The following is a 24013-nucleotide window of genomic DNA, read 5'->3' on the forward strand; positions in this document are numbered from 1 at the left end:
ATTTTAATAGAAACTTGGTAACAAAATAATAGAACCCCAGGAAGAGAAACTGGAAAAAAGAATCAAGTAGAAACAGCCTTGGATTATTTGGATTACTTGGTGATTTTTGGTTTTTGCATCTAGATGACTAAAATTAACTGAGTGGTTGTTTAAAAGTTTTTAAAATGGTATCACTCTTAGAAGAACTGAAAATGGAACTTAAAAAATGGAAAGAAGATGCACAAGAAGGGAGAAGTTCTTTTGGCTTTGTGTTTCAATTCTTAGAAATGGAGATCTGGAACTATGAGAAGCAACAAGAAACGCTTGCAGAACAAGAAGATTAGGACAAAGAAGAAGCCATCTTTAATGATCAAATAATTTTAAGTGGGGGGGGGAGAAAAGGGGGGAAAGAGAGTGAAAGGTTTAAGACTAGAAAAAACAACCAAAAAGAAGAACAATTTGAAAGATAAGTATAATATTAGAAAGCAACAGAAGAGGAGATTACAGATGAGAGAGTTAGAAGTAGAGAGATGAGGGGGTAAAAAAAGGAGGGAGAAGAAGAGGGGGAAGAAGGCAAGGAAAAGAAGTTGTAAAAAACAGAAACAAGAAATGGAGAAACAGAGAAAAGATATAAGGATTGTAACCATAAGCTTGTTTAGAGATAATGGGTGAAAATTTAATTGCAAAAGGGATTCTGCAAAGGTACACAAGATAGCATTGTTATATTACAAATAGAAATAATTTTAGAAAATTTGATGATAGATAAAATATTTACTGTAGTGGGATGTTTGTTAATAAATAAATGAATTAAAATGATTGAGAGAATTAAAAGGGAACATTTTTAATTATTAGTAATGATTTATAAAAATATAAGTGAGAAATATGGGGAAAAAAGAATTAACTATGGAAAGCTTATAAGGGTTCCCAAGGAAGTATATTTAATTGAAAAGAAATGTTAAAAGTGTTAACATTTTAATGCATATTAATGATAGAATTGAATTGGAATGGAATGTGTGTTTTATTTACATATATATATATATATATATATATATATATATATATATATATATATATATATATATATATATATATATAATTTTTTCTTTTTAAGAATATATTCTCTATTTTAAGAATGTACCAAGCAGAACTCAATTTGAAGTTATGTATTATATTGAATGCTATAATCTTAAAGGTATACGTTGAAGCTTAAATAAGAGTTTGAATGGATAAAATTAAAGGATATAAAGGTGTCATACTCTAATTGGTAACTACAGGGAAAAATTGCTTAATAAGAAAAGATAATGTGAAATTGAAACAGGACAGACAAAAGTATAAATATAATGATTTGAACTGAGATGAGATAATTAAAACAAAGTTGAGAAAATTAAAAGAGGGGAAAAATTATGTAGAAAATATAAAATGGTAATAAGATATGTAATAGAATATAAAAATGAGCATGAAATTGAGTTTTGTGTCTGTATGAAGAATATGATAACCTGGGACCATGCTATTTTCAAAAAAGAGGTTTTATTTGTATTTTGTTTTTGTGAAAAAAAAAAAAAGGTATTGCCATGGTTTGATGGTATAAAACAGGATTTAATTATTTCAATACACTAAATTAGAGACAATGAGATGATTTTCCAGCATTTGCAGCTGGGTATATCCTTTTATCTCTGTAGTATGAAAGATCTCTCTTGTGTAGAGAAAATAGGAGTAAATGAGATTCCTTTGTTCCAAACTTTGATGACAAACGAACTTTAATTAAAACTTTTAAATAATTTAACAAGATGAGTTAGATTTAATAGAACTTTATTATATTTAGGTATTTATTAACAGTCCAAGAACAGATCTATGACAATTCATGAATATACTTTCTGATATTTTTATCTTATATTATCAGTGCCCTAGGGATTCTTGTCTGCTGAAAATGTGCATCAAGACCAAAGTGGGCAAGTGCAAGTATATGGGGCTATTTTTTATGTTTTGCATTTATTCCAAAGCTTAAATCATTCCCAAGTCTTTAAACTTAAAGCTAATATTCAAATGGGATGGCACCAGGGACACAGGCCAAAATAAGTGGGAGGTTTCGGCAGCAAAACCTGACAATCGCAAGGATCGATACGCAATGGCTAAATGAACGTGAATTCTTGTTTTTGATTATTCAAATGTAATCTCAAAGTTAGTCCTTCAAATTGTTTCAGGATATTTTTGCAGAAAAATAAAGACCCTGAACTCATTGTCAAACCATCAGGTTGGAATAAAAGAAGAGATGGGAAGCAGAATTACTGTATCAGCTCTAAACAACTTCTGATTCCAATATTGTTATTTCCCATACTGTTAAACCGTTACTAGAACCCTCTTCCTTTCTTCTTTTCTACTCTTGATATCTTTTGGGGGGAGTATAAAACCAGTAGAGATAGTCCTTGACTTACAACAATTTGTTTAGTGACCATTCAAAGTTACAACGGCATTGAAAAAAGTGACCTATTATGACCATTTTTCACACTTATGACTATTGCAGCATTGTAAATCACATGAGCCCGGTGGTCATGTGATTTACATTCAGATGCTTGACAATTGGTTCATATTTATGGCGGTTGCAGTGTCCTGAGGTCATGTGATCACTTTTTATGACCTTCTGACAAGCAAAGTCAATGGGGAATCCAGGTTCACTTAACAACCTTGTTACTAATTTAACAACTGCAGTAATTCACTTAACAAATGGGGTAACAAATGTAGTAAAATTCACTTAATTACATTTCTTAGTTAGAAACATAAATTTTGGGCTCAATTGTGGTCGTAAGTCAAGGATTACCTATAGACAAGGGCTATCTTGATTTTGTTGATTTTATGTAAAGTCTTTTGGAAACTACTTTTATCTGAAGAAAAGGGTAAAAATATTTTAATAAGTATTCTTACAATTCCATAACTTGTGTTTCTGGCAAGTGCAGAAGGAGAATGGTAATTTAAAAACTAAACACTGGAATCCTGTAAAGACTACAAGTAGCACACATCTCTAATTCCTTTTATTCTAGGAATGTGTCCTCACCCCCAAAGTGTACATGTGGTAGCCCAATAGTTACTTTTTTGCATTTTCCGCCCCATCCCACACTGTGTACGATTGCTGAAAGGGAAACACTGCAGAACTGAGTTTTTGGTTTTGAGTTAAACCAATTTTTCTTTGGAAAAAAAAATTCAGGGAAATTTAACAGTGATTTCAAACACAGGCAACAGAAAATGATTAGCTGTGAGTTTTGGACTGCATCCTTTTCAGGATGATAAAGATGGCTGCAGGCTCAAAGACAGGTGGAAATGATTTCAACTCATTTATGGAGAAAGGCCTCAGAATGATATTTTGGGATGATTTCCACTCCAGTCCTCAGGGTCACCTGAGTAGTACTCCTGGTTCTTGTAATCTGCCATTTTATTTCTGGAAATCCATTTATATGCCCTCACCATTCAAAGGGTGTTCATCCCAAATTGTATAGCTAAAAGTCTGTAGAGATTCTTAGTCACCCAGGTCATGGTTGTCTTAAAGGTACAACCAGGAACCAGGAGTACTTCTCAGGTGACCCTCTAAAAGGATGCAAACGACCAGCTGTCTGCAAGGAGTAGAAAATCCTTCTATTCCCCACTATCCTGTCAGAGCTGAAGCAGCTTCTTGGATGAGAAGCGAAACGTCTTCAAAAAAAAAAAAAGTCCAATTGCCTGCTGAAAAAGAAGGGGGGGGGCACTTTTTCCTTTGCAGGATTCTCTCACACGCACACCTGCGCGTTTGTGTGCAATTCTCCCCAGCGTGTAATTACTGTAGGCGGGCGTGCATATGGAACCCGCCTCTCTGAGGATGTTGGGGCTCTTCCCACGTGCTACGTACGCGTGTGCTCGTTTTGTTTCCAAGTGTGCACGCCCGTCAGCCGGAGAAGGGAGGGGAAGAAAAACGACAACAGCTGGTGATACATAGCCGGGCGGGTGTTAATCTCCCGAACGTCATTCGAAACCACCCGCCTCTTGCGGAGGCGCATGCGTCGTGAGCACCGAACCGGGACCCGTACATGCCGGAATTGAGCAAACTTGGAGGAACCGAGCGCTTTTCTAAGGAGAGCCACCAGTAGACCTCCGGCGCGAAGGGAGCAACAGCAACGGCTCCGTGGCGTCGTGCAAAGCCAAAGCAGGGATGGTCAGAAGTCTAGCCGCTGCCGCCATCGTGGGGAACGGGCAAAAGGGCTTCCTCTTCGTTCAGGGAGAACGCGGCGTCCTTCTCGGCGTCGCGCGCTCCCCTTTCCCCGCCCGTTGCCTAGGAGATGGGAAGCTGGCGAGCGGCCTGGCGAGGAGGGCTTTCAGAGCGCGCGCGCGGCCGGCGGCGGGAGTCAGCCCGTGCTGGCGGCCGTGCTTTGAGGCGCGCGCCTCGTCCTTGTCGCGTGCCGAAGACTTCCCTTCGCCTGCCGTGGGGAGCCGCTTCCTCAGCCTGAACGGGAGCCGCTGCCGAGCGGTGGAAGGACCAGGTGAGACGGGCAGGGCAGGTTGGAGGGATGGACACCTGTGCGTCGCTTCTGTGGAGGGCTTCTCTGTGCTTGTGGAGTAGGAAAAAGCAGCTTTTTTTTTCCCAGGCTCTTCTACTGCGGAGTAGTTAACCCGATGCGCTTTCCACGTTTTCGATTTCTCCCCCGTTAGTGATCAAGAGTTCGTGGAGGTTGTACTATACAACGCGAAACGTTTGGAAGGTGTCGGTTTGATTGATGGAATCATCCAGGTCATGGTTGCTTTTTCAGGAGGCAGCTGGACTTTCTATTTTTTTTTTCCTTTGAAGACGTTTCGCTTCTCATCCCAGAAGCTTCCTCCTGCTCTGACTGAAGAATTCCTCACCATCCAGTCAGAGCTGAAGAAGACTTCTGGGATGAGAAGCGAAAGGTCTTCAAAGAAAAACCGGACAGTCCAGTTGCCTCTAGAAAAAAAGCACCTTTGCGTGTTGGTTTGATTGTAAATTATCACATCATTTAGGTAATAAATGATTAAAGATCTAGGTGCAGCGGCAAAGGATGATTTATTATATTTATGGAATTTAATTTATTAGCCATATGTTCTATAATTTAATATTGATGTATAATTTTATAGACTGACTACTTCCGTATAAATAACCAATCACAATTTGATGATTGTATGCTGTGTTAAATAAGCATCTACTAGACTTGATTAGTACCCAACTCTGCAGAACTGGTAGCAGATTATAATAGGCAGAGTAATTTTAAGCAGTAAGTAATGTCACAATCAAAAATACAAAGTGAAAAGTTAATGATAGCCTGATCCACACAAATCTAGAAGCTCTACATTTTTTTGTTTGGTTTAGTGTATGTGAACCTATTATAGAACAAAAAATAAACTCGAGCAAGTACAAACAAAAATACCACAAATTGTTGGGAGGCTCTTCAGCCATCCATCATTATTACCACAGGAATTTTTTTTTAAAAAGACTGAAAAATAAAAAGCAGTAAATATCTTTTTTAAAAAAATCAAAGGTTCAGTTCCCTCTGATATATGCACATGGTCACAAAATTTAAATTATAAAGGAAACAACTTTCCCTCTGCTAGCAGAATTTTTCTTAGAAGATCTTTATAGGGTAAAAAGGATTTGGAGGAAAAAGTATCTTACTGGCTCTGGGTGTTTGGAAAGGCTGCCTGCACAGAACATCCTTACCTATATCATACTAGGTGAGCCAAGCTGACCAGATTTAGAAGATGTCTAAATTACACTATTAGTCTATTATTCAGGATAATTATTTAAGGATTTGATGAAATGGATTGCATCCCACAACTTACACTATAATTTGATTAAAAGATTTGTATTCTGTTTCCTATTTTAAAAAACCTTAAAGCAACGGCTTAAAATAATTAAAACTGCAATAAATGTGACTTAAAATACTTATTGAAAATGTGTATTAATTAAAAAATACAATTTAAAAATTAAAAAAATCAAATGAATAAAGCAACAACAAAAGAAATATAATGAACTGTTAATGTTTCAAGTTCCATAAAAGCAGTAGTTTATCTTAGAAATGATAAATTATCCATGAGAATTTAGATGGAATCCCTGGGCCATAGAAGGAAGGATTCCATCTAAATTCTCATGGATAAGAAGGCAGGCAAAATCTAGCCACAGTCACAATTCAAGATCATCTTGGTAGATAGCAAAGGAGACCAGAGGCCAGCTATAGAATTAGTCTAATGACTTGCACTTTGAAGAAAGACAACTGCTGTGAGCTCTGTTGAAAGGTCACCTTTCCCCCATCCTTAAGAAGTGGCCTGGAAAACAGTATCTAATCAAAGCGAAGTCCTTTCAGATGACATAGATTAAAACAAAGGACATTTAGGAATGTACTTCATTTTAATCCATGTGAAATCAGTTAAACATTTTAAAAAGTTTAATGGGCTGAATTTGATGTTAAAACACTTCAGATTAAATGGTGTATGTGTGTGTAATCATAAACATTTTATACTTATTCTCCATCATTGCATATTTGCAGTTAACTATTTAAGGACAAAGGAATTAGAATTATAAAAATTCCACTCCATTTTTTAAATTAAAAAATAGTGATAAATGTTTTAATTGGTGGAACCTGTAGTTATAGAGAATATATCCCAGCTATTTAAAGCTGAAATACATTGTTTTTCTGTAAAAGAGAAAATGGTAACTTGTTTATATTAAATCTTTTTTTTTTTCATCAGCTCTGCAGTTTGAAAACAGCAAAAGTAGATGTTCACCGTTGGGAAGTAGAACACTTTATTTTGATACCCATGCCTTTGTATGCCTCTTGGAAGAAAATGGTAACAAATATATTATTCTACAATTTGAATAACAATAACAGTTTTGTATTCCTTTATCTCTTCAGAAATAACCACTTACATAAATACTATATTGCTTACATTTCCTGGAGTAAATTAGCTGGCATTTATATTTAATTGTAGTGTATTTATGTCACTGTAATAGTAAGCATGTGTTTTTGTGGGAAGATAATATGAATGATTTTGCATCTTTGGATATTAGTTACATATTAGAACTAGATTTCATTTTCTATCCATTTCTGTATTTTGAAAGTAATGCTGTTAAATATTCATATGCATAAATCATACAAGTATTTCATTGCTGATTGATTTTATTTAAGATGCTACCTTCTCACTAGTTGCTTCTTATAATAATGTAAGGCTTATGCATAGGGCTTTTTTTCAAATATTATACATACATATCAATTAATTTTATATGTTCCATATTCAAACTGCAACATGCCATCTGGGAACACTTGAAAACATTACAGTAAGAACAGATGCAAAGGCCATAATTTGTCAGTGGCTATAAGGGAAGGCAGAGCATGGAGGGAAGGTAAAATGTCGAAAAGTTTGGGTGCCAGGAGGACACCTCGTGCTGGAAGATGTTAAGATCATTGCCTTAAGGATTAAGGGCACAAGCCAGTACATTGGTGGCCTGTTCTCTAATGATAATTCTATGGAAAGGGTAGGGTTTTTTACAGCTCACCAAATTATTATTGAAAGCTCTTGTTTTTATGATTATCTTTGTTGAAGCAATGTGTATGTAGTAAATAATGTTTTATATTGTTTTAGGATTCACCACACAGCAGTCTGAAATTATTGTGTCTGCTATAATGAACATCATGAAAAACAATATGGATATGATACACAAAGACATGGTCACCAAAATGCAACAGGTTGAGAAAGTATTTAATATATAATTATATTTACTAGGGTGGACTCAGATTAAATCCATCTAAATTATAGAAATTTAGTTATAACTAGTTTTGATAGTGCTACCAACAAAATGTGTTATGAAGTAAATATATAAAATATGTCTGTGCTAAACAATAGAATACTCTGATCTCCATCTATTCATAAACCATGCAAAAGCATTCATTGTTTGCCGATATGGCTTTATTTTGCATGGATTCTTATATTTACCTTCAAAGTTAGTACTTCTTCATGAGTCCAAGGTAAGTGTGTAGCCATGCATATGGCATCTGTCTTACAACTCTTCAAATCAAATAAACATTTTTGGAGATCACACTACAACTGCAGAAAGCACCTGCCATTCTCAGGAAAAGACAGAACTATTTTAAGTAATAACAGAGGTCATGTGAGCACCTCAGCAGATGCCAAAATTGCTTTTGGCCTTTGAATCTCAAACAATTGTAATAGACAAAGTATTGCACAAACATGCATACTGCAGGAATGTTGTAAATCATGGCTTAAATAGTCCTACATCATAAAACTCTAAACTACCTTTCCCTCCCCCTCCCAATGGATGGATAGACGGATGGCTGGATAGATAAATAGATGAGATGAGATGATCTCATCAAGCATTCCTTTTTCATACCATGGAAACTGGGCAGAATGATTTTTATATTATTTATATGTTCCTTGCTACATTCAACTAAATAAAGTCCCCATCAGTTCTACAATATATTGCATAAACCTTGTAGCTAGAATAAAAACCATCAGCTATCTTAGCACTGATGGCCTGAAGAAACCCTTTTTCTCTTGCTCCAAAGGAAATTGCTGTTCAGCAGATAATGTCTCACATTGGTGGTGTAAAAAAGGATATGATTATTTTGGAAAAGAGTGAATTTTCAGCACTCCGATCAGAAAACGAGGTAATTTTTTTTTTAAAAGTGTAATGGGTATTTTTTGAACATGTGGATGAAATTTTAGTGGTGGCTCAAAAATACTGTACGTTGAATCTATTGAATATCAGCTACCATCTGAAATTAAGGTAAGGCTTTTGTTTTCAGTTTTAAGATAGAAACCTTGTACTAAATAAAATCACTGACACCATACTATTGAAAGGGTTTTGTATTTAATCACATTGAGAGCAGTAGACAAAAGATTGTGCTATGCTGGTGCCTATTTCATTTCATGAAAACCAACAAAAATACAAAACAATATAGTTTCTTTGAGACTGGAAATCTTGATTTTTTACTTCCCTTTTTCATTTCCATGTTCATATTTATGAATTCTTTAATAAGATCAATGTGCTTGCTACATTCAGTTCAGCTTTGTACAGGCATATACAGTAGGTGTGTTTTGAATATATATACACTCACTCATACATAGTACTTAATGTAGTTAAGTGAGAATTCCAAGTTCCCCTCTTCTACCTCATTATTAAACTAAGTTGAGTGTAACCTAAAATCTGTATTTGCTACATGCTTCACTTCTTTTTTGTCTGGTATTTTAACTAAGCTTATTCTCTTTTTTATGCAAAGAAAATAAAACTTGAACTTCAGCAGCTAAAAAAGCAAGTAACAGTAAGTTACATTATTTTTGAAATGCAACTTCAGAATGTAAAATGAATATCTACTTTCTGTAAGAAGTTATTTTATAATTTCACCCTGTATCGACTTATATAGGAGCAAATGCCATTGAACTCTACTGCCCTTCTGAATGAATATGTATAGGATTATACTGTAAAATTACAAGCACTTGGTGGAGGAATATGTATGAGTTTCTATAAATACGGGTAGTTTAAACACTGCTGAATACAAAAATTCTGTGTTAGTCTAGAAAGGATTTGTTGCTTTTACTCTTACAACTCAGAATGATAATGAAATTATATGCTGACAAAGTACTAAATACACATGATATACATATCCCATGCATTTATACTAACAATCTGTACATGGAACAAAGCTCTATCTTGTATCTTTTGGCCTGTGCCCTGGCTGTACCAAGAAATTTCTGGGAAAATTTACTAAGCCCCAAATTTAAGAAGAGGGCTAGGTCTTCTGTTATCAAAATAAGTTGTCTACGTAAAGTGAAACCATTTAATTTGCTTTTCATCTATAATAAATTAATCCATAGGAAACAGTGCTAAAAGAATGTTGGTAATAAAAATATTCTAGTAAAATTACCATAGCTAAAATATCTTCAGCAAAAAAAATGAAGTCATTTTCTTATAGGTAGTTGATAGAGGTTGTATACTCTGAAATACAGGTAGTCCTCAACTTATAGCAGTTTGTTTAGTGATCATTTGAAATTACAATACTGAAAAAAGTGACTTCAGACCATTTTTCACACTTACAACCCATTGCTGTATCACCATGGTCACATGATCAAAATCCAGAAGTTTGGTAGCTGATTCATGATGGTTACAGTGTCCCGGGGTCAAGTCATCACCTTTTGCACCCCTCTGACAAGCAAAGTCAACGGGGAAGCCAGATTCACTCTACAACCGCAGTGATCACTTAACCATTGCAGTGATTCACTTAACAATTGTGGCAAGAAATTCGTAAAATGGAGCAAAGCCCACTGACCTGTCTTAACAGCAATTTCTATGCTTAGCAACATATTTTGGGCTCAATTGTTATTGTAGGTTGATGAATACCTGTACTGCTTTTGAATATGCCTTATAATGTCTTTCCCTACATTATAAATTACAAGCATTTCTTGCACTGGATTATGTAGTGAAACATACTGCTGTTGAAAAAGTAAATCATTGATGGGTGTTTCTGTGATAGTGTTCAATAGACATTGTATCATAGCAACAGAAAGGGTGTGTGGCAGAATTCAGCTAACTTAAGGCACCATTTATAAATTATATTGAGGTTTCTTGACCGGATACCAAGTAATATAGAGAGTAGTATACATTTGAGTAAAATACCATTTTCATGCTTTTAATTTAGTCGTCTCCTTCTGCTTTGGGTCTCTGAAAAACCTGGAACAATTTAGGAGGAGGAGAATTTGGTAGTGTATTAAAAGAAATGACATATTTCTGGAATGATTTAGGGCCATTGACTGTGGAAAATTTCATTAAATATAGCATTGCTATTTTTGATTAAGGAATCTGAATACAGGCATTCAGTTTAGTTCTATGAAATTTTTTTTTCTAGGATGAAACTTCTAAAGTGCGAACAGATAGCAAGTTAGATTTCAATCTAGAAAAAAGCAGAGTAAAAGAATTGGTATGTATACTTTCCTTTTATATAAAGTTTATTCAAAAATACCGTCATACTGTATCATGCAATTCTGTGTTAATTGTTAAACAGGTTCTCTTAATTATGTTACTATTTGATCAAATAGTATTGTGAGGATGACACCTGTCTAATGTTTAATCCATTAGATTAAATGAATTAAAATGAATTAAACTAATGGTTTAGACAGTTTTAGCTAATCCATTTTTTTTAAAGAACTTTAAATTATTTTAAGCTCACTGGCTGCAGAGTTTAGATTCTCCTCATTAATGCTTAATGAGTTCAAGAATCATAGCTAAAAATAAACTTTGGAAGATATTTATGGTTTTCCTGGGCCAATGTAGATTTAAAAGAATTTCATTTGGAACTTTACCTGATGGTACTGAGATAGTATTTCATTCATATGAACTCTAGCTGCAGTGATATTTTAAGACGATTAATGACAAATGGAAGGTGACCTTTTTTTTAGAAGCAGAAGATAATTAACTACTCTCTTCTTTTTCAGTATTCACTTAATGATAGGAAAGTATTGAAAATGAGAACAGAAATAGTGGAATTGGTAAGAAATACAAATATAATTATTAATATAATTATTATAGTGAAAGTCCTTTTCATGTCGGTTTTCAAAATTACTTAGACATCATTAATTAATCAAATGAATATAGCCATCCCTCTCACAGAAGGCAACTCTGAGCAGCAAACTATAATCACATAAGAACCATAAATAAAAACAAAAAATATACACCATAAACATCATTTTTAGTAATAAATATCATAAAACAAAAGATGCAAACCATGGAAGTGGGGGAATAAAAATGGCTACCTCAACAATAGAGCCATCTGAGCAGTTGCCTGGGAGCCTCATGGCTGGACAGCATAAGTGTGGGCTTTTCATAATACCAATAGGGATGGAGCTATGATAATCTAATGTTGGGGGAAAGAATGTTTCCATAAGGTAGGTACTGTTGCAGAGAAGACAACTATCCTGGGACTCCTCAGTTGAAGGTCCCTAGCCGATGGGACCCACAACATGTGTGCTCTGCCCGATATAGATGGATAGTTGATATAACTGGGAGAGGCAGTCCCTCAGATAACCCATGCCATGAAGGGTGTTAAAATTAAAACCAGATCTTGAATTGGACCTGCAAGCAAATTGGCAGCCCACTTCTGGAACAGAAGTATAACATGGGCTGCTTTAGAAGTGCATATAACTGCCTGCGCTGCTGCATTTTCTCCAAGCTGTAGTTTCCAGAAAGTCTTCAAGACAGCCCTATGTAGAACGCATTGCAGTAGTCCAGTGTGGAAGTGCCCAGAGCTTTGTTGACTGACTGAGCTTAATGACCCAGGAATGAGTGTAACTGATACACAAGACAAAGCTGTGGTATAATGGGGTTGCTGTCTAAACAGCCTGAATAGTGTAGAAATAGATCTTTTGACTATGACCATTACAGCTGGTTCTTACTCTTTCATTAAATTACTAGAAAAATTATAGTGCAATATAAAAATGAAAAGGTTTAAATGAAAAGGTTTTAAAGCTTTGGGAAATTAAAAATCATGAATTACGCAAAAATGATGGATGGTAATATATGGCTTTAAGCTGATGTCAATTTTAGAATATGAATATCATCTAGAAGTAAGAAAAATCCTTAGATATTTCCCTCATTTAGCCTTTTGTTCTTAGTAAGTCCTGTTATATTTTCCAAAGCATAATTTCTCGGACTGGTATATATCTCCAAAAGCAATATGAAGTCTTGATAGGTTTTTGAGAATTGGTTCAGGTTGGTGAAGGTTTAAATCTGTTTGAAATGAAGTGTCATTCACAAATTTTAAAAAACCCTAATACTATATATATTAAGATATTTGATTCAACTTTTGTATTAAATCTGTGAAATTATTTAAATAGTGCTGCCCTACCTACATATATTCAACTAAGTTATATTAGAAGTGAATTTTTAATTCTCAGACAGGGAAAAAAAGAATGTAGCATTTCAATGTGATTGTAATACTGTACACAAGCAATTAGCACTATGTAGTAATAAACACATATACCACATTTTATTAGAGCAAAAGCAGGTTTTTCCCTCCCTTTAAAACTATATATTAAAAAAGAGAATCTGTTACATAAAAAATGTACAGTATTATTTTGGGGGTATGTTTGCCTAATATTTTAATAAGATGCTTAAAATGGTATTATATTAACAAATTTGTTTAAAAGTGTTTTTTCTACTTTAAGCATGCCCAGCAAGATCGAGCTTTAACACAGACTTATAGGAAAATAGATACTGAAGTTGCAGGTCTGAAAACAATGCTTGAATCACACAAACTTGACAATATCAAATATTTAGCTGGTAAGTTATCCTTTGTCTACATATATGCTTGGTCAACTTCCTTATTTGCCTGCTCAGTTTATACTTACGTTTAATATTTATGTCAAAATGATAGTTTCTAATTGGTACCAGAAACTGACTGTTTAGTATATTAATTTAGATCAGGTGGGCAAACTACGGCCCGCGGGCCACATCCGGCCCGTTGGTCTTTTTAATCCGGCCCGCCAAAGATTGGTACAGAATTAAGGTTTGATGTGAATGATTGAATGATTGCATTCATTTGATTTTGACTTGTAATGACAGGCATTTCGACACCAGGTGGCGGCCCATCTGTCAAATTTTAAAAGTCAATGAGGCCCCCGAGGCAAAAAGTTTGCCCACCCCTGGTTTAGATTAACATACAACCCCTTGTTATTACCTCTGTTGGTATATTTGGTTGGCATAATCTCTTGTCTACATTGGCTATGTTTTTGATGCTGCAAATAAATTTTTCCTACTAGTTACACAGTATAGCTTTCACTTTTGATACTTAATTGCTAAAACAGATAGGATCTATAAAACAGGTCATATTAGCATAAATTTATTTTAATATATGTATATATTAAATTTGAATAGCATAAACTGTTTTTAAAATTGTGATAAAAAACTTGAAAGAATAATTTAAACAATCTTTTTAATCTAGTCCTACTTACTATTGTATTTCTTCCATTTATTTGATTATTAGTCCTTTTTTCAATTTCTTCATTCTCTGAAATGATATTGATAATAACAGGCTTTGATCTACACAGCATAGCAAAACATTAGTTTCCATGTTGTCTAACAATACACAGTTACATGTGAGATTCTAGTAATATGTTAGAACATTTTAATGTTGATAGAATTGTATTTTTGAAAGGACTAAAACAACCATATTTAAACTTCTTTTAATATCCAGAAACCCTTACGTATATTTTTTCTCCATTTCTTCATCTAGGTTCAGTATTTACATGCCTTACCGTAGCACTCGGATTTTACCGTTTATGGATATAATGGAACTTTATTTTCAAGGGTCTTGTATTAGCTTGCCATAAGAAATGACATGTTGTTTCCATCTGAAATAATGACTTTTTTCAGAAAGAGTACATTTTATTTATTTGTTGCACTGAAGAATGTAATCAAATAATTACACATGGGCGCCTGAAAAATGTATGGGTATCAAAATATTGAAAGAAACCTTGCCTGTGTTGTGGACATCCATATTTTGCACAGAATATCTCCACTCAGAACTGAATGTTTATATGTCTCCAGGATATTATGATCCTAAAAAGGTAGCTTTTAAAATATCTATCTACTACATATATGAAATACAAGTTTTAAGTTAAAAGATTAATGGTATTATAATAACAGACATTAATGCTAAGTGAGAGGTGATAAAATAACCCAATTGCCTTTATCATGTTCCTTCACAGCTAGAAATTCTTGAATTATGTCTTGGTTTACTTCCTTTTTATCGATAAACAGGATTCTAAAGATTTCTTGCTGCTGTATTTAATGGATGTTTCCATTGTCATCTGTTGTTAATAAATCTCAGTCCAACTAAAAATGTTTTATAAGCAACAGTTGTAAAAAGATTGTGCTGATAACAAAATGTCAAAAGAATAGTAGACAAAATCTTAACTGTTTCCTTAATATAAAAATAATGGAAGCAAAAAGTTTTCCAAAAGTTTAATTATTAAAGTTTTACTTCCAGTATTTTTATATTACGGAAACTGCTAGAGAAACAAGGATTTTTTTTCTTAATAAAATAATAAAAGGCTACCAACACAATCAAAAAGCTAATTTTAAAAGAAAGGTTAATCAGGTTTACTCTCAGCCAGTAATTATAAGGTTATAGCCTATTGATTTTTTTTTATATTTTCGGAATAACAATAAGTATAGATCAGTGATGAAATTTATCTGCAGTTATGCGCTATAAAAAGTTCTTAAAGAGAAAACTTTCCCAAGTAGAAAATAGTATCGGCAATTGCAGCTAGGCACAAATACATACCTGGAAATAAATTCTCATGAAATCAAAAGAATAGTCATTTTGCAGAGTGGAAAATTGTGTATACGAGCTATGCCAAAATTTAAACCAAGCACATATATCCAAAGGTACATTTCTTCTATGGAAATGTGGAAGAGAATGCTTATTTACATAAGTAATTGGTTAATTGTTAAATTTGGCAACCTAAAAGAAGTTGTCACTTTTATGATAAAACAACAAATTGATAGTAACTTTATTATTGCCAAAGAAGAGCCTAGGTTTTCTCAGCTCAGATGCCAAAATAATCCTGCAACAAAACACTTTTAGTTGTTCATACTTTTTTAATTATTTCCCCTCCTTTTGTGATTTTTAATTGTCAATGACAGTTGATTATGAACTATTTAGTTAACCTCTTAAGAAAGATTGAATAAATTCTTCTTAAAATAAAGGTGACTTGAGTGTTGCACTATTTTTATCAATTTTATAAATATAAAATATATATATTGAAGAATAAGATTTACTGAATAATACAAACTGAAATATCCTTTCAACATAGTTGAACCTTTTTTTATTATGCTACATGTGTAATTACTTCTTTATAATAGCAGTTCCAAAGTCTTTTTACATGTGAACTGTCACAAATTAATGGCAAATAATGTTTTTCTAAAGGAATTCATTTACAAATAGATATATTAGACTAAATAAAATAATAAAATAATCTGAACTAGTTGTCATTGCCAGCCCTGAGATTGGTGTATTTGGTGAGCCCGTTTTGTGTGTGTGTTTTTGTGTGTATGTATGTATGTGATTATTATTACTTTTTAGACCATGCAGTTATAATTGGTGACTAACTTTTAACTGTAAAACATAATAACTGTATTTTTAAAATGCCATCAATACTTTTAAATTTTGGTTTTTGCTAAATTATATCTTATTAGTGGTTTTTCTTTCTAAATAAATGTGTCTGGCTTTCTAAATAAATATAGAAGGGTGGATGGATAGATTGATTTGAAATATTTATATACCATTTCTAGGGTTGCCTTCTTGAAATTTCCTATTTAAATAATTTTAGTCGAAACTAAATATAATTTTAATCAGTAAAGACCCAAGAATATAAATGGGAATTAAAGTTATTAGGTTTTCTATCACGTCATAAAATTTATTGGACTATTAAATGTCAGAATAATTTTATGTGGAATAAATGCTTTAAATAATAAATTATTCAGGATAACTTTATTGCCCCTGAAATTATGTACTACCATGAGAAAATTATATTAGTGCTGTTATCTTCTCTTTTCTTTGGGCAATATATAATCTCAGTGTAGCAATACATTATAAAATGGGTATTTATATGATTTTTTTTCATTCTAGGATCAATATACATGAAATTGGAAGTTAACAATGTTTTATGCAGAAATGTATTCTATTGATTAAATTTATACTTCTCTTTTCAGCCAGTCCAGTATACAGATTAAATTCAGGACAAAGCTATTTATGTTAGAAAGTTTGGAACTCTCATTTTTAGATAGCATTATTTAGGAAAATACATATTTAGTATAAAATGATTTTACAATTAGATAGATAGGAGATGAGATTGGGGGTCTTTTATTAATTGTGTACTATTGGCTCTTGGCCTAACTGAAATTTCTCTCAGACAACTTCAGGAGATAAGAATGAAATAAATATGTATTTGATTACTATGCTATAAACCTGGCCGCATTTATGGAACATTTTTTTCAGAAAGCTCCCCATTTTAGCAATGGATTTTCCAGGTTTAAACATTTGTTTAAAATTTCTCCAATGAGGCAAAAAATTGGAGCTAGTTCCAGTATCTTTATTATACATTTCTTTCGTATTACCACAAGGGAAGAGATTTTATGTATCAATCATCCCATTGCATTAAACAGGAAAAGAAACCCCTGGGACATTTTTGCTTCAACAATATAACTTTTCTGAAAAGCTATATGGGTACAGAAGTAGAAAAGCCAGTTCTGACGTTTTTGTTTCCAGTCGATGACCTTGGGCTTTAGGTCTGCCTCATGCTTCCAGGTGGCACGCTTGCTTTCCACAGTTCCCTCCCAAACCTCCCTTACCTTCCAGTGCCTTCCCTCCCCCCTCCCATTACTGTTTGGTTGCAAGCAGGGCGGCATAGCAAGTCAACCATGGCATTATGTATATTTCACCAGGAATTGGTAAAATCCTTATTGGAGTTCTAGCCATACTAAAGTATCATTCTATCCTAGTTTTACCAAAGAAGTCTCAAGATAAAACAAGTTCATTTATAAGAACCTGAATTCACTGGATCAGTACAATCACAATATTTTATGTGGTTTCCAGCAATTATCTCCAACAGATCATCAAGATCAGAGATTTGATAACCATAGGAATGCAAAGACCTTTATAGTTGAAATTGGTTGATGGGTAAGTTTGACTGTGTTTCATTTCATGGCAAGGGAGAAGTATGAATTTGCCTGAGGTGAGGGAAAGAAAAGCCTCACTGCAAAGGTACTGGATTTTTTTTCTTTTCTTGTCTCTGTACTCTTAGCAATTTCACGATAATGAGTCTGGGCATATTGCCAATTTAAGTCTTCATCTTTGAGTTTAAATGCTTGGTTTGAAATTGTTCTGTATATTTACTTGTAATAAGAGAGATGAACTAGAATACTATCTCACTGAGAAGTCACGCAATTCTTTATTTCTTGGGGGGAGAAGTAAGGTTCTTTTCAGTTTTATAAATAATCCATGTGCTGTTGGGTTATTGTTTCAGAGATATTTTTTTTTACCTAAACACAGACATAGTCTGGGCAAAAAAGCACTGAGCGGGAATGGCTTTTGATTAGCTGCTGGCATTCCCATTGAATATTCTTGTGGGAAGCTGGCAGGGAACAGAGATGGAAGCAACATTCTCCCTTCCTTCTTCACTGCTCTTTTCTCCTTCCTGCCCTCCTTCCCTTCCCTTCTCTTTACTTTCCTTGTGGGTATTTTGCCATAAGAGAATCAATGGGGAAGCTTAGAAGTTGCAAGTCCTTGGCTCACAGGCAGGTAAGGGGGCCACAAGAAATTCCATATATGTCAGGGATGGCACAGGTTGGGAAAGAGCATTGGTGGGGTGGGGAACACAGCGGTTTAGGCTGGGATTGGGGGGCCGGATTTCTTCCTGTTCTTCCCTTGCCAGTTGCCGGCGTGTAGGTAAGTCTCTGCTGCTGGGTGAGGAAGGGAGCAAGGCATTACGAGAATGGCTGGGAAACTCATGAAACATCCAAAATGAACATCAAAAGACTGCAGCAGCAGCCCAGCAGAGCTGAAGCAGCCACAATTTTCTCATGTTTCATTCCCTCAAGATTCACGAGTCCCGGATAATTGGACATATTTTGTAAGTTAGCCCATTTGAGGTACTTTGGTTCAAAAATGGTTGCCCTATGATGTATTCTTGCCCATTTAAATGTTACTAGGAACAAGATTTTTGGTAGTTTATAGATGTCATTCTTTGTTACTTTAATTTCTTATAATCACATTTTTTTCTGTTAAGTATAGATTCTCTGCATATGTAATATATTGCTATTTGAATATTCATTTGAGTTCCTGTGAAGGTTCTACATCTGTAAATAGTATTAAAAATATGATAAATATTTAAATACTGTAAAGTTCATAACTGGGTATTTGTGAGATGATGCAGATTATACAATGAATTGCTGTTGGGAAAACATTGATAAGTGGGCCAAAATAAAATTAATGAATGAAGTTAATATAAAAAGAGCCTCAAGAACCGAAAAACAAAATTAAATTTTAGCATATTTAAAATATGTTAAGGGCAGATATTTCTTATCTACAGGAGACTCATTTAGTAGAATAGGAGAAACTTTTATTAATAAAGTATAAAATGAATTTAAATATTAATCTATAAATATTGTGTGGTACAAATTTACTTACAAATACTTCAATGACAGCTAAATATGTGGCTATTTTGTTTCAAAAAAGATTACCAATTGATGTGCAACAAATTATTATTGATGCAAGGAAGCAGGACTGTAATAGCTATGCTTAATATTTATGGAACTAACTTAGATTATCCTATTATGTTCTGTCAACGTTTTCAATACTTGAATGAGTGCATTTATGACAAAGTAGAAGGAGATTTTAAAGACATTGAACCCTGACCTGGATAAAAATACACCGCTGTGGGGGGGGAATCATTAGTGAGGGAAACAATTAAGACCTACAGTATATGGAAGAGATAGCTCTCTGCATGCCAGTAAAGAAACTTTGTCATACATCTCTGGTCTGCTTTGGTTACTTAAAAGGTGATCTCTTTTTTTTTTATTATCACAACAGCCTGTCATAATCAATAGAACACAAAGACTAAGTATTGGGGGGAAGGGTTCTCTTTGTCATCAGTGTTGTGGTTCGCCGGCAGCCGGTGCAGACAGCAGCAGAATTGGACAGTGGGGAATAACAGGGATCAGTCCGGGAGTCTGGAGAAGACTCGGACAAGGGCCCTGCGTCCGATGCAGAGATGGGGCCAGGACCATCTGGGAGTGGGGTGCTGCCTCTGGAGCCTTTGGAGTCTGGCAGCAGTGAGGCAGAGGACCCAGGGGAGCCTTCCAAGTATGTGTGTGCACAGAGCTGCTAGAAGGTGAGAGCAGCTGAAACAAAAGGGGTGACTCGTGAGAAAGGCTGGGAGGTGATTGCCCCTCCCATAAGGTGTAAAGGACAGGCAAAGATGACAAAACCTTTGCAGGAAGCAAAGTTGTTAGTCCGGTTCAGATTCATTTCTTGAAGCTTTTTGTATTTTGGTTGGGTTTTTTTCCTAGTTCATTTGATACTTCTGTTATTGGCAGCACTTCACAGAAAAGAAAGGTGAGTGCTTATCTCGAGGGACTGTTTGAAATTAATTCTGGCTGGGAATGAAAACAATTCCCAGCATTGCAATAAAATAAGTCTTGTTTTTAAAATAAGCATGTGCGTAGTTATGGTTAGGAAGCCTTGGTCAGAACAATCAAGCCCAAGAATTTTTCTTCACTGGCATGCAAAGAACAATCTGTGGCTTCCCAGCCAAAAAAAATACCAAGAGTCCCAAGTATTCCAAGGGCAAAGAATTATATAAATGAGGAAATTATATAGATTATCCACAGATGTTCTGAATAATTTATAACATGATAGTCGAAGGGGCATTTTCAGATAAAATAGGGAGATGGAGTTCCACCTTGGAACACTGGTGCCTCTGCTTCACTGTAGAAGGTTTCCTGCTTACATTTGTATACCATCAACACAACAGGATAAATATTCCTCATATTGCTGCATTTTATCATGTCAATGGGATGACCTTTACACTTCTACCAGGAAATGCCAAGTCTGGGTAATGCAGTCTCTATTGCTCAAGCCCAGAGTTTAATTTGCAAAAAACACCTAACCCCTTGCAGAAAATAGCAAGAAGTTCTACAAAGTTCGATCCTAGTTTCTGCTTAGATTCTAGTAAATCTAAATTCAACGTACACAGGTGATAGTCTGAGGCTTTGCAAAATCAGTATCTAATATATTTGCCTCATTGGTCACCTAAAGTTTTAAATTACTTCCATAACATTGAAATATCTCTTTGCAGCTAACTTCTTAAATTTTCTGTGAGGTTATATTGTACTTTTTTAATCTTACAAATTCTGGTTGCATGGAAAAAAGCTGAGACCAACTTAAAACCCTAAACTTCATAGCTAAAGTCTAAATATTTTGTGGCATTTCTCCTTTGACAAGTTAAATCCCAAACAAATAATAGTTTGTTAAATAAATCATGGGGATCAGGTTAACAGATACAGATTTGGCGTGCAAATTACTATAAGCCAAAAGCAGAAAAATGCCAATATAAGTAGTGTTAGATGCAAACCAAGCCTACAAGTCTGAAGTTGATTAGTACTAATTTTTAGTACTAACTGAAATTGATTAGTACTAATTTATGCAGTATACATGTTAGCATACTTGTGCTTTTCATGATACTTTTTTTCTATTCAATTGTATCCAATTCTCAGAGACTGCATTCTTGGCGGAAGTGGTTTTTTATTGCCTCCTTCCAAGGGCTGCAAGAAAGTGAGTAGTCCCAGGTCACATGACTGGCTTTGTGCCTAAGGCAGATTCATGGTCATCCAGTTTCATGCGTGATACTTTCACCATTATACCATCATTACATCATTCATGAGACTTGTTCTGTGATAAATGTACAAAGGACTGCACTCTTGTTCTTAGATAGCAGTCTCCTACTAATAGGGTAGTGGCACTGCAGAAGCTAACTTATCAAATTATTTTACATCATATTCACATCATGCCACATATTATTTAGAGCAGGGGTGTCAAACTCGTGGGCCGGATGTGTCACGGGCTGGCTCTGCCCCCGCCCAGTTTCGTGAAGGGGAAAAAAGTCCCAATACGTCACGTGATGCCAGTGGGATGACATGAGTTTGACACCTCTGATTTAGAGGCTAAAGGAGCAGCTCTTTTTGGGACAAGAACCAGATTTCAGTAAAGTTGTCACATTGTACTAGATCTAAATAAAAATAAAATCTTATGTTCAAAATAGCTTACATTTTAATGAATGATTGTCTGAACATAGTGGGCTACAATTAGATAGCAGGTAGATGGTATGAGAGAAAATGCTGAATAAATATAACAATATATGAGAACAGGACATACTTAACACAATTTAAAACCACTATATATTTTTAAAATTTGCATTGTAAGTTCTTAAAATTTTGGGGGGAAATAAAAGATTTCCCTGTTAAACTGATCAGGGGTCGGCTTTTCAAAAAAAAAAAAAAAAGGAAGGAAGGAAGGAACAAATAACAGAACAATATGTTTTTATTAAGTTAATTGGCATTGCTTTTCTCTTTCCATGGCCTCACTAGTTTATTTTCCAACCCTGAAATTTTTGGGATGACATGGAAGAATTAGGTCACTTGGCTCAAGAACACATTTATTGTAAAAGGCAAAACTGTTAGCTGAGTTTTAAATGCACATTTATTACCCAATTGGCTAGGAAAGCAAAACAGATTTTCAAAGTCAGATCCAAGAGTGGTAAATATTAAGCACGTATGGGCTTATTAAGTTCAGGTGTAGTCACAGCTTGATCTGCAGCAAAATAACCATTCTTTACATGCAAAGGAAAGCAAATACAGATTATTTATTGCTTTACATAACTCATTATACTACAGGTAGTCGATTTATGGCCACAACTCAGCCCAAAATTTCTATTGCCAAGCATGACTTTTTTGCCACCGTTGTTAAGTAAATCACTGCAGTTGTTAAGTGAATCATGTAGTCATTTGGCAAATATGACTTCCCCCATTTACTTGGCTTGTTGGAAGCTGGCTTGGAAATGGTGATTCCATGACTCTGGGACAATGCCATTGTCATAAATACATGCCAAGCATCCAAGTTTTGATGCTGCAACAGTTTTGTGAAAAACGGTCATAAGTCACTTTTTTTCAGTAACTTTGTAACTTCAAATGGTCACTAAACAAATGGTTTTAAGTCGAGAACTACCTGCATATGACAATAAGAACATACTATTTACTGTGTTGAAATCTAAAAGTAAGATTATCCTCAGATATCAGCAGCCGATCATGTAATTATATTGTCTTTCCATCTTCTATTTTGTTTTAAAAATGCATGGCAGTTAGAAAGTGCTAATGCTGTTCTGGTTTTGTTTAGGTGGGAATGGCCCGGTAGTGATGATAAAGGTGATACATAAACCAACTACTTGCATACTAGTTACTTACAGGAATACAGTATTTATAGAAATACAGATCTTTAACAATAGTGCTAGTTGAACATTACACAATGGGGAAGAAAATATTCCACTTCTACGACATAATTCCTGAGTTGTGGACAAGATCCAGACTCCGATCTAAACTAGGCTTATTGAGATAATTAGGATTTGGACAAATCACTTATTTCAATAAACTGCTCTCGACAACTGTGAAAAATTGTGTGGCAGGAAGGCTAAGTATTTAAAAACTCAAAAATAAAGAGAGGAAAGTATGTTACTAGCGCAAAACATTTCAGAACAACGTATCTCAGAATAGTGTCTGCAGAATTCGTTTCCCTTTTTTAGTTATGAGTCAGATCTGTGTGCACATATCCTTTTATTGCCGTCTCTTGAGAACATAAACAATTTTCTAAGATAATCCAATTGCATTAAGTAATCCTTTCATTGCTGTCCATGAAATTTATAAGATGAAGAAAAAAAATCTCTTCATTAGAAACTATGAATGAAAATGTCTGCAACGTTCTTAAAGGGGATCCAAGTATATCTAAAAATAAGTGGAGTTGGTTACTTTTGTTGTTGATCTACATTACAGGAATACTTTCATTAATACTCTTTTCCTAACAAGACACTCTTGTCCATTCAGGCAGGATACCATTGCCTATACAATTTTAGAACAGCACTAACCTGTAACAAAATGTTATCTAGAAATAGTTCGTCTTGTCTGTAGATGCATCAGTGCCGTTTTTAATGGCATTTGCTTTATCCTGTTGACAGCACCTTGGCACCTTGTCATACTGTTACCTGGCACATATAGACCCGCATGTAAAGATAAATTCGTTTCATTGGTATCTACAAAAGTAGACCTATAAGAAAACAATTTTGAAATTGTTTATTCCTTTGATCCCAAGTTGTAATTGCTGACAGTCTAATGTAAGAGACTGCTTGAACAAATTAGGGCAATGAAAGGCTAAGACCTGCTGATTAT

At 34.6% G+C, this 24013-nt stretch overlaps 1 protein-coding gene across 2 annotated transcripts; it reads left to right on the forward strand.

The window, feature by feature from the left end:
• The first annotated feature begins 3861 nt into the window (after window positions 1-3861).
• Window positions 3862-19175, forward strand: MCUR1 (mitochondrial calcium uniporter regulator 1). Of its 2 annotated transcripts, XR_015743117.1 has the most exons (10): window positions 3862-4481; window positions 6700-6798; window positions 7591-7694; window positions 8532-8633; window positions 9246-9287; window positions 10869-10940; window positions 11455-11508; window positions 13183-13297; window positions 14250-14583; window positions 17616-19175. XR_015743117.1 is itself a non-coding variant. In XM_026699553.2 (9 exons), the coding sequence occupies exons 1-9, from the start codon at window positions 4154-4156 to the stop codon at window positions 14303-14305; spliced, it is 972 nt and encodes a 323-aa protein (XP_026555338.2). In that variant the 5' UTR covers window positions 3862-4153; the 3' UTR covers window positions 14306-15726. The 2 variants fall into 2 exon arrangements, 1 of the variants encoding a protein (XP_026555338.2); XM_026699553.2 differs by lacking the exon at window positions 17616-19175 and having other exon boundaries at window positions 14250-15726.
• Window positions 19176-24013: the final 4838 nt, after the last annotated feature.

This window comes from Pseudonaja textilis, chromosome 3 (genome assembly GCF_049901715.1).
Source record: "Pseudonaja textilis isolate UNSWEBS1 chromosome 3, rPseTex1.2, whole genome shotgun sequence".
Taxonomy (NCBI): Eukaryota; Metazoa; Chordata; class Lepidosauria; order Squamata; family Elapidae; genus Pseudonaja; species Pseudonaja textilis.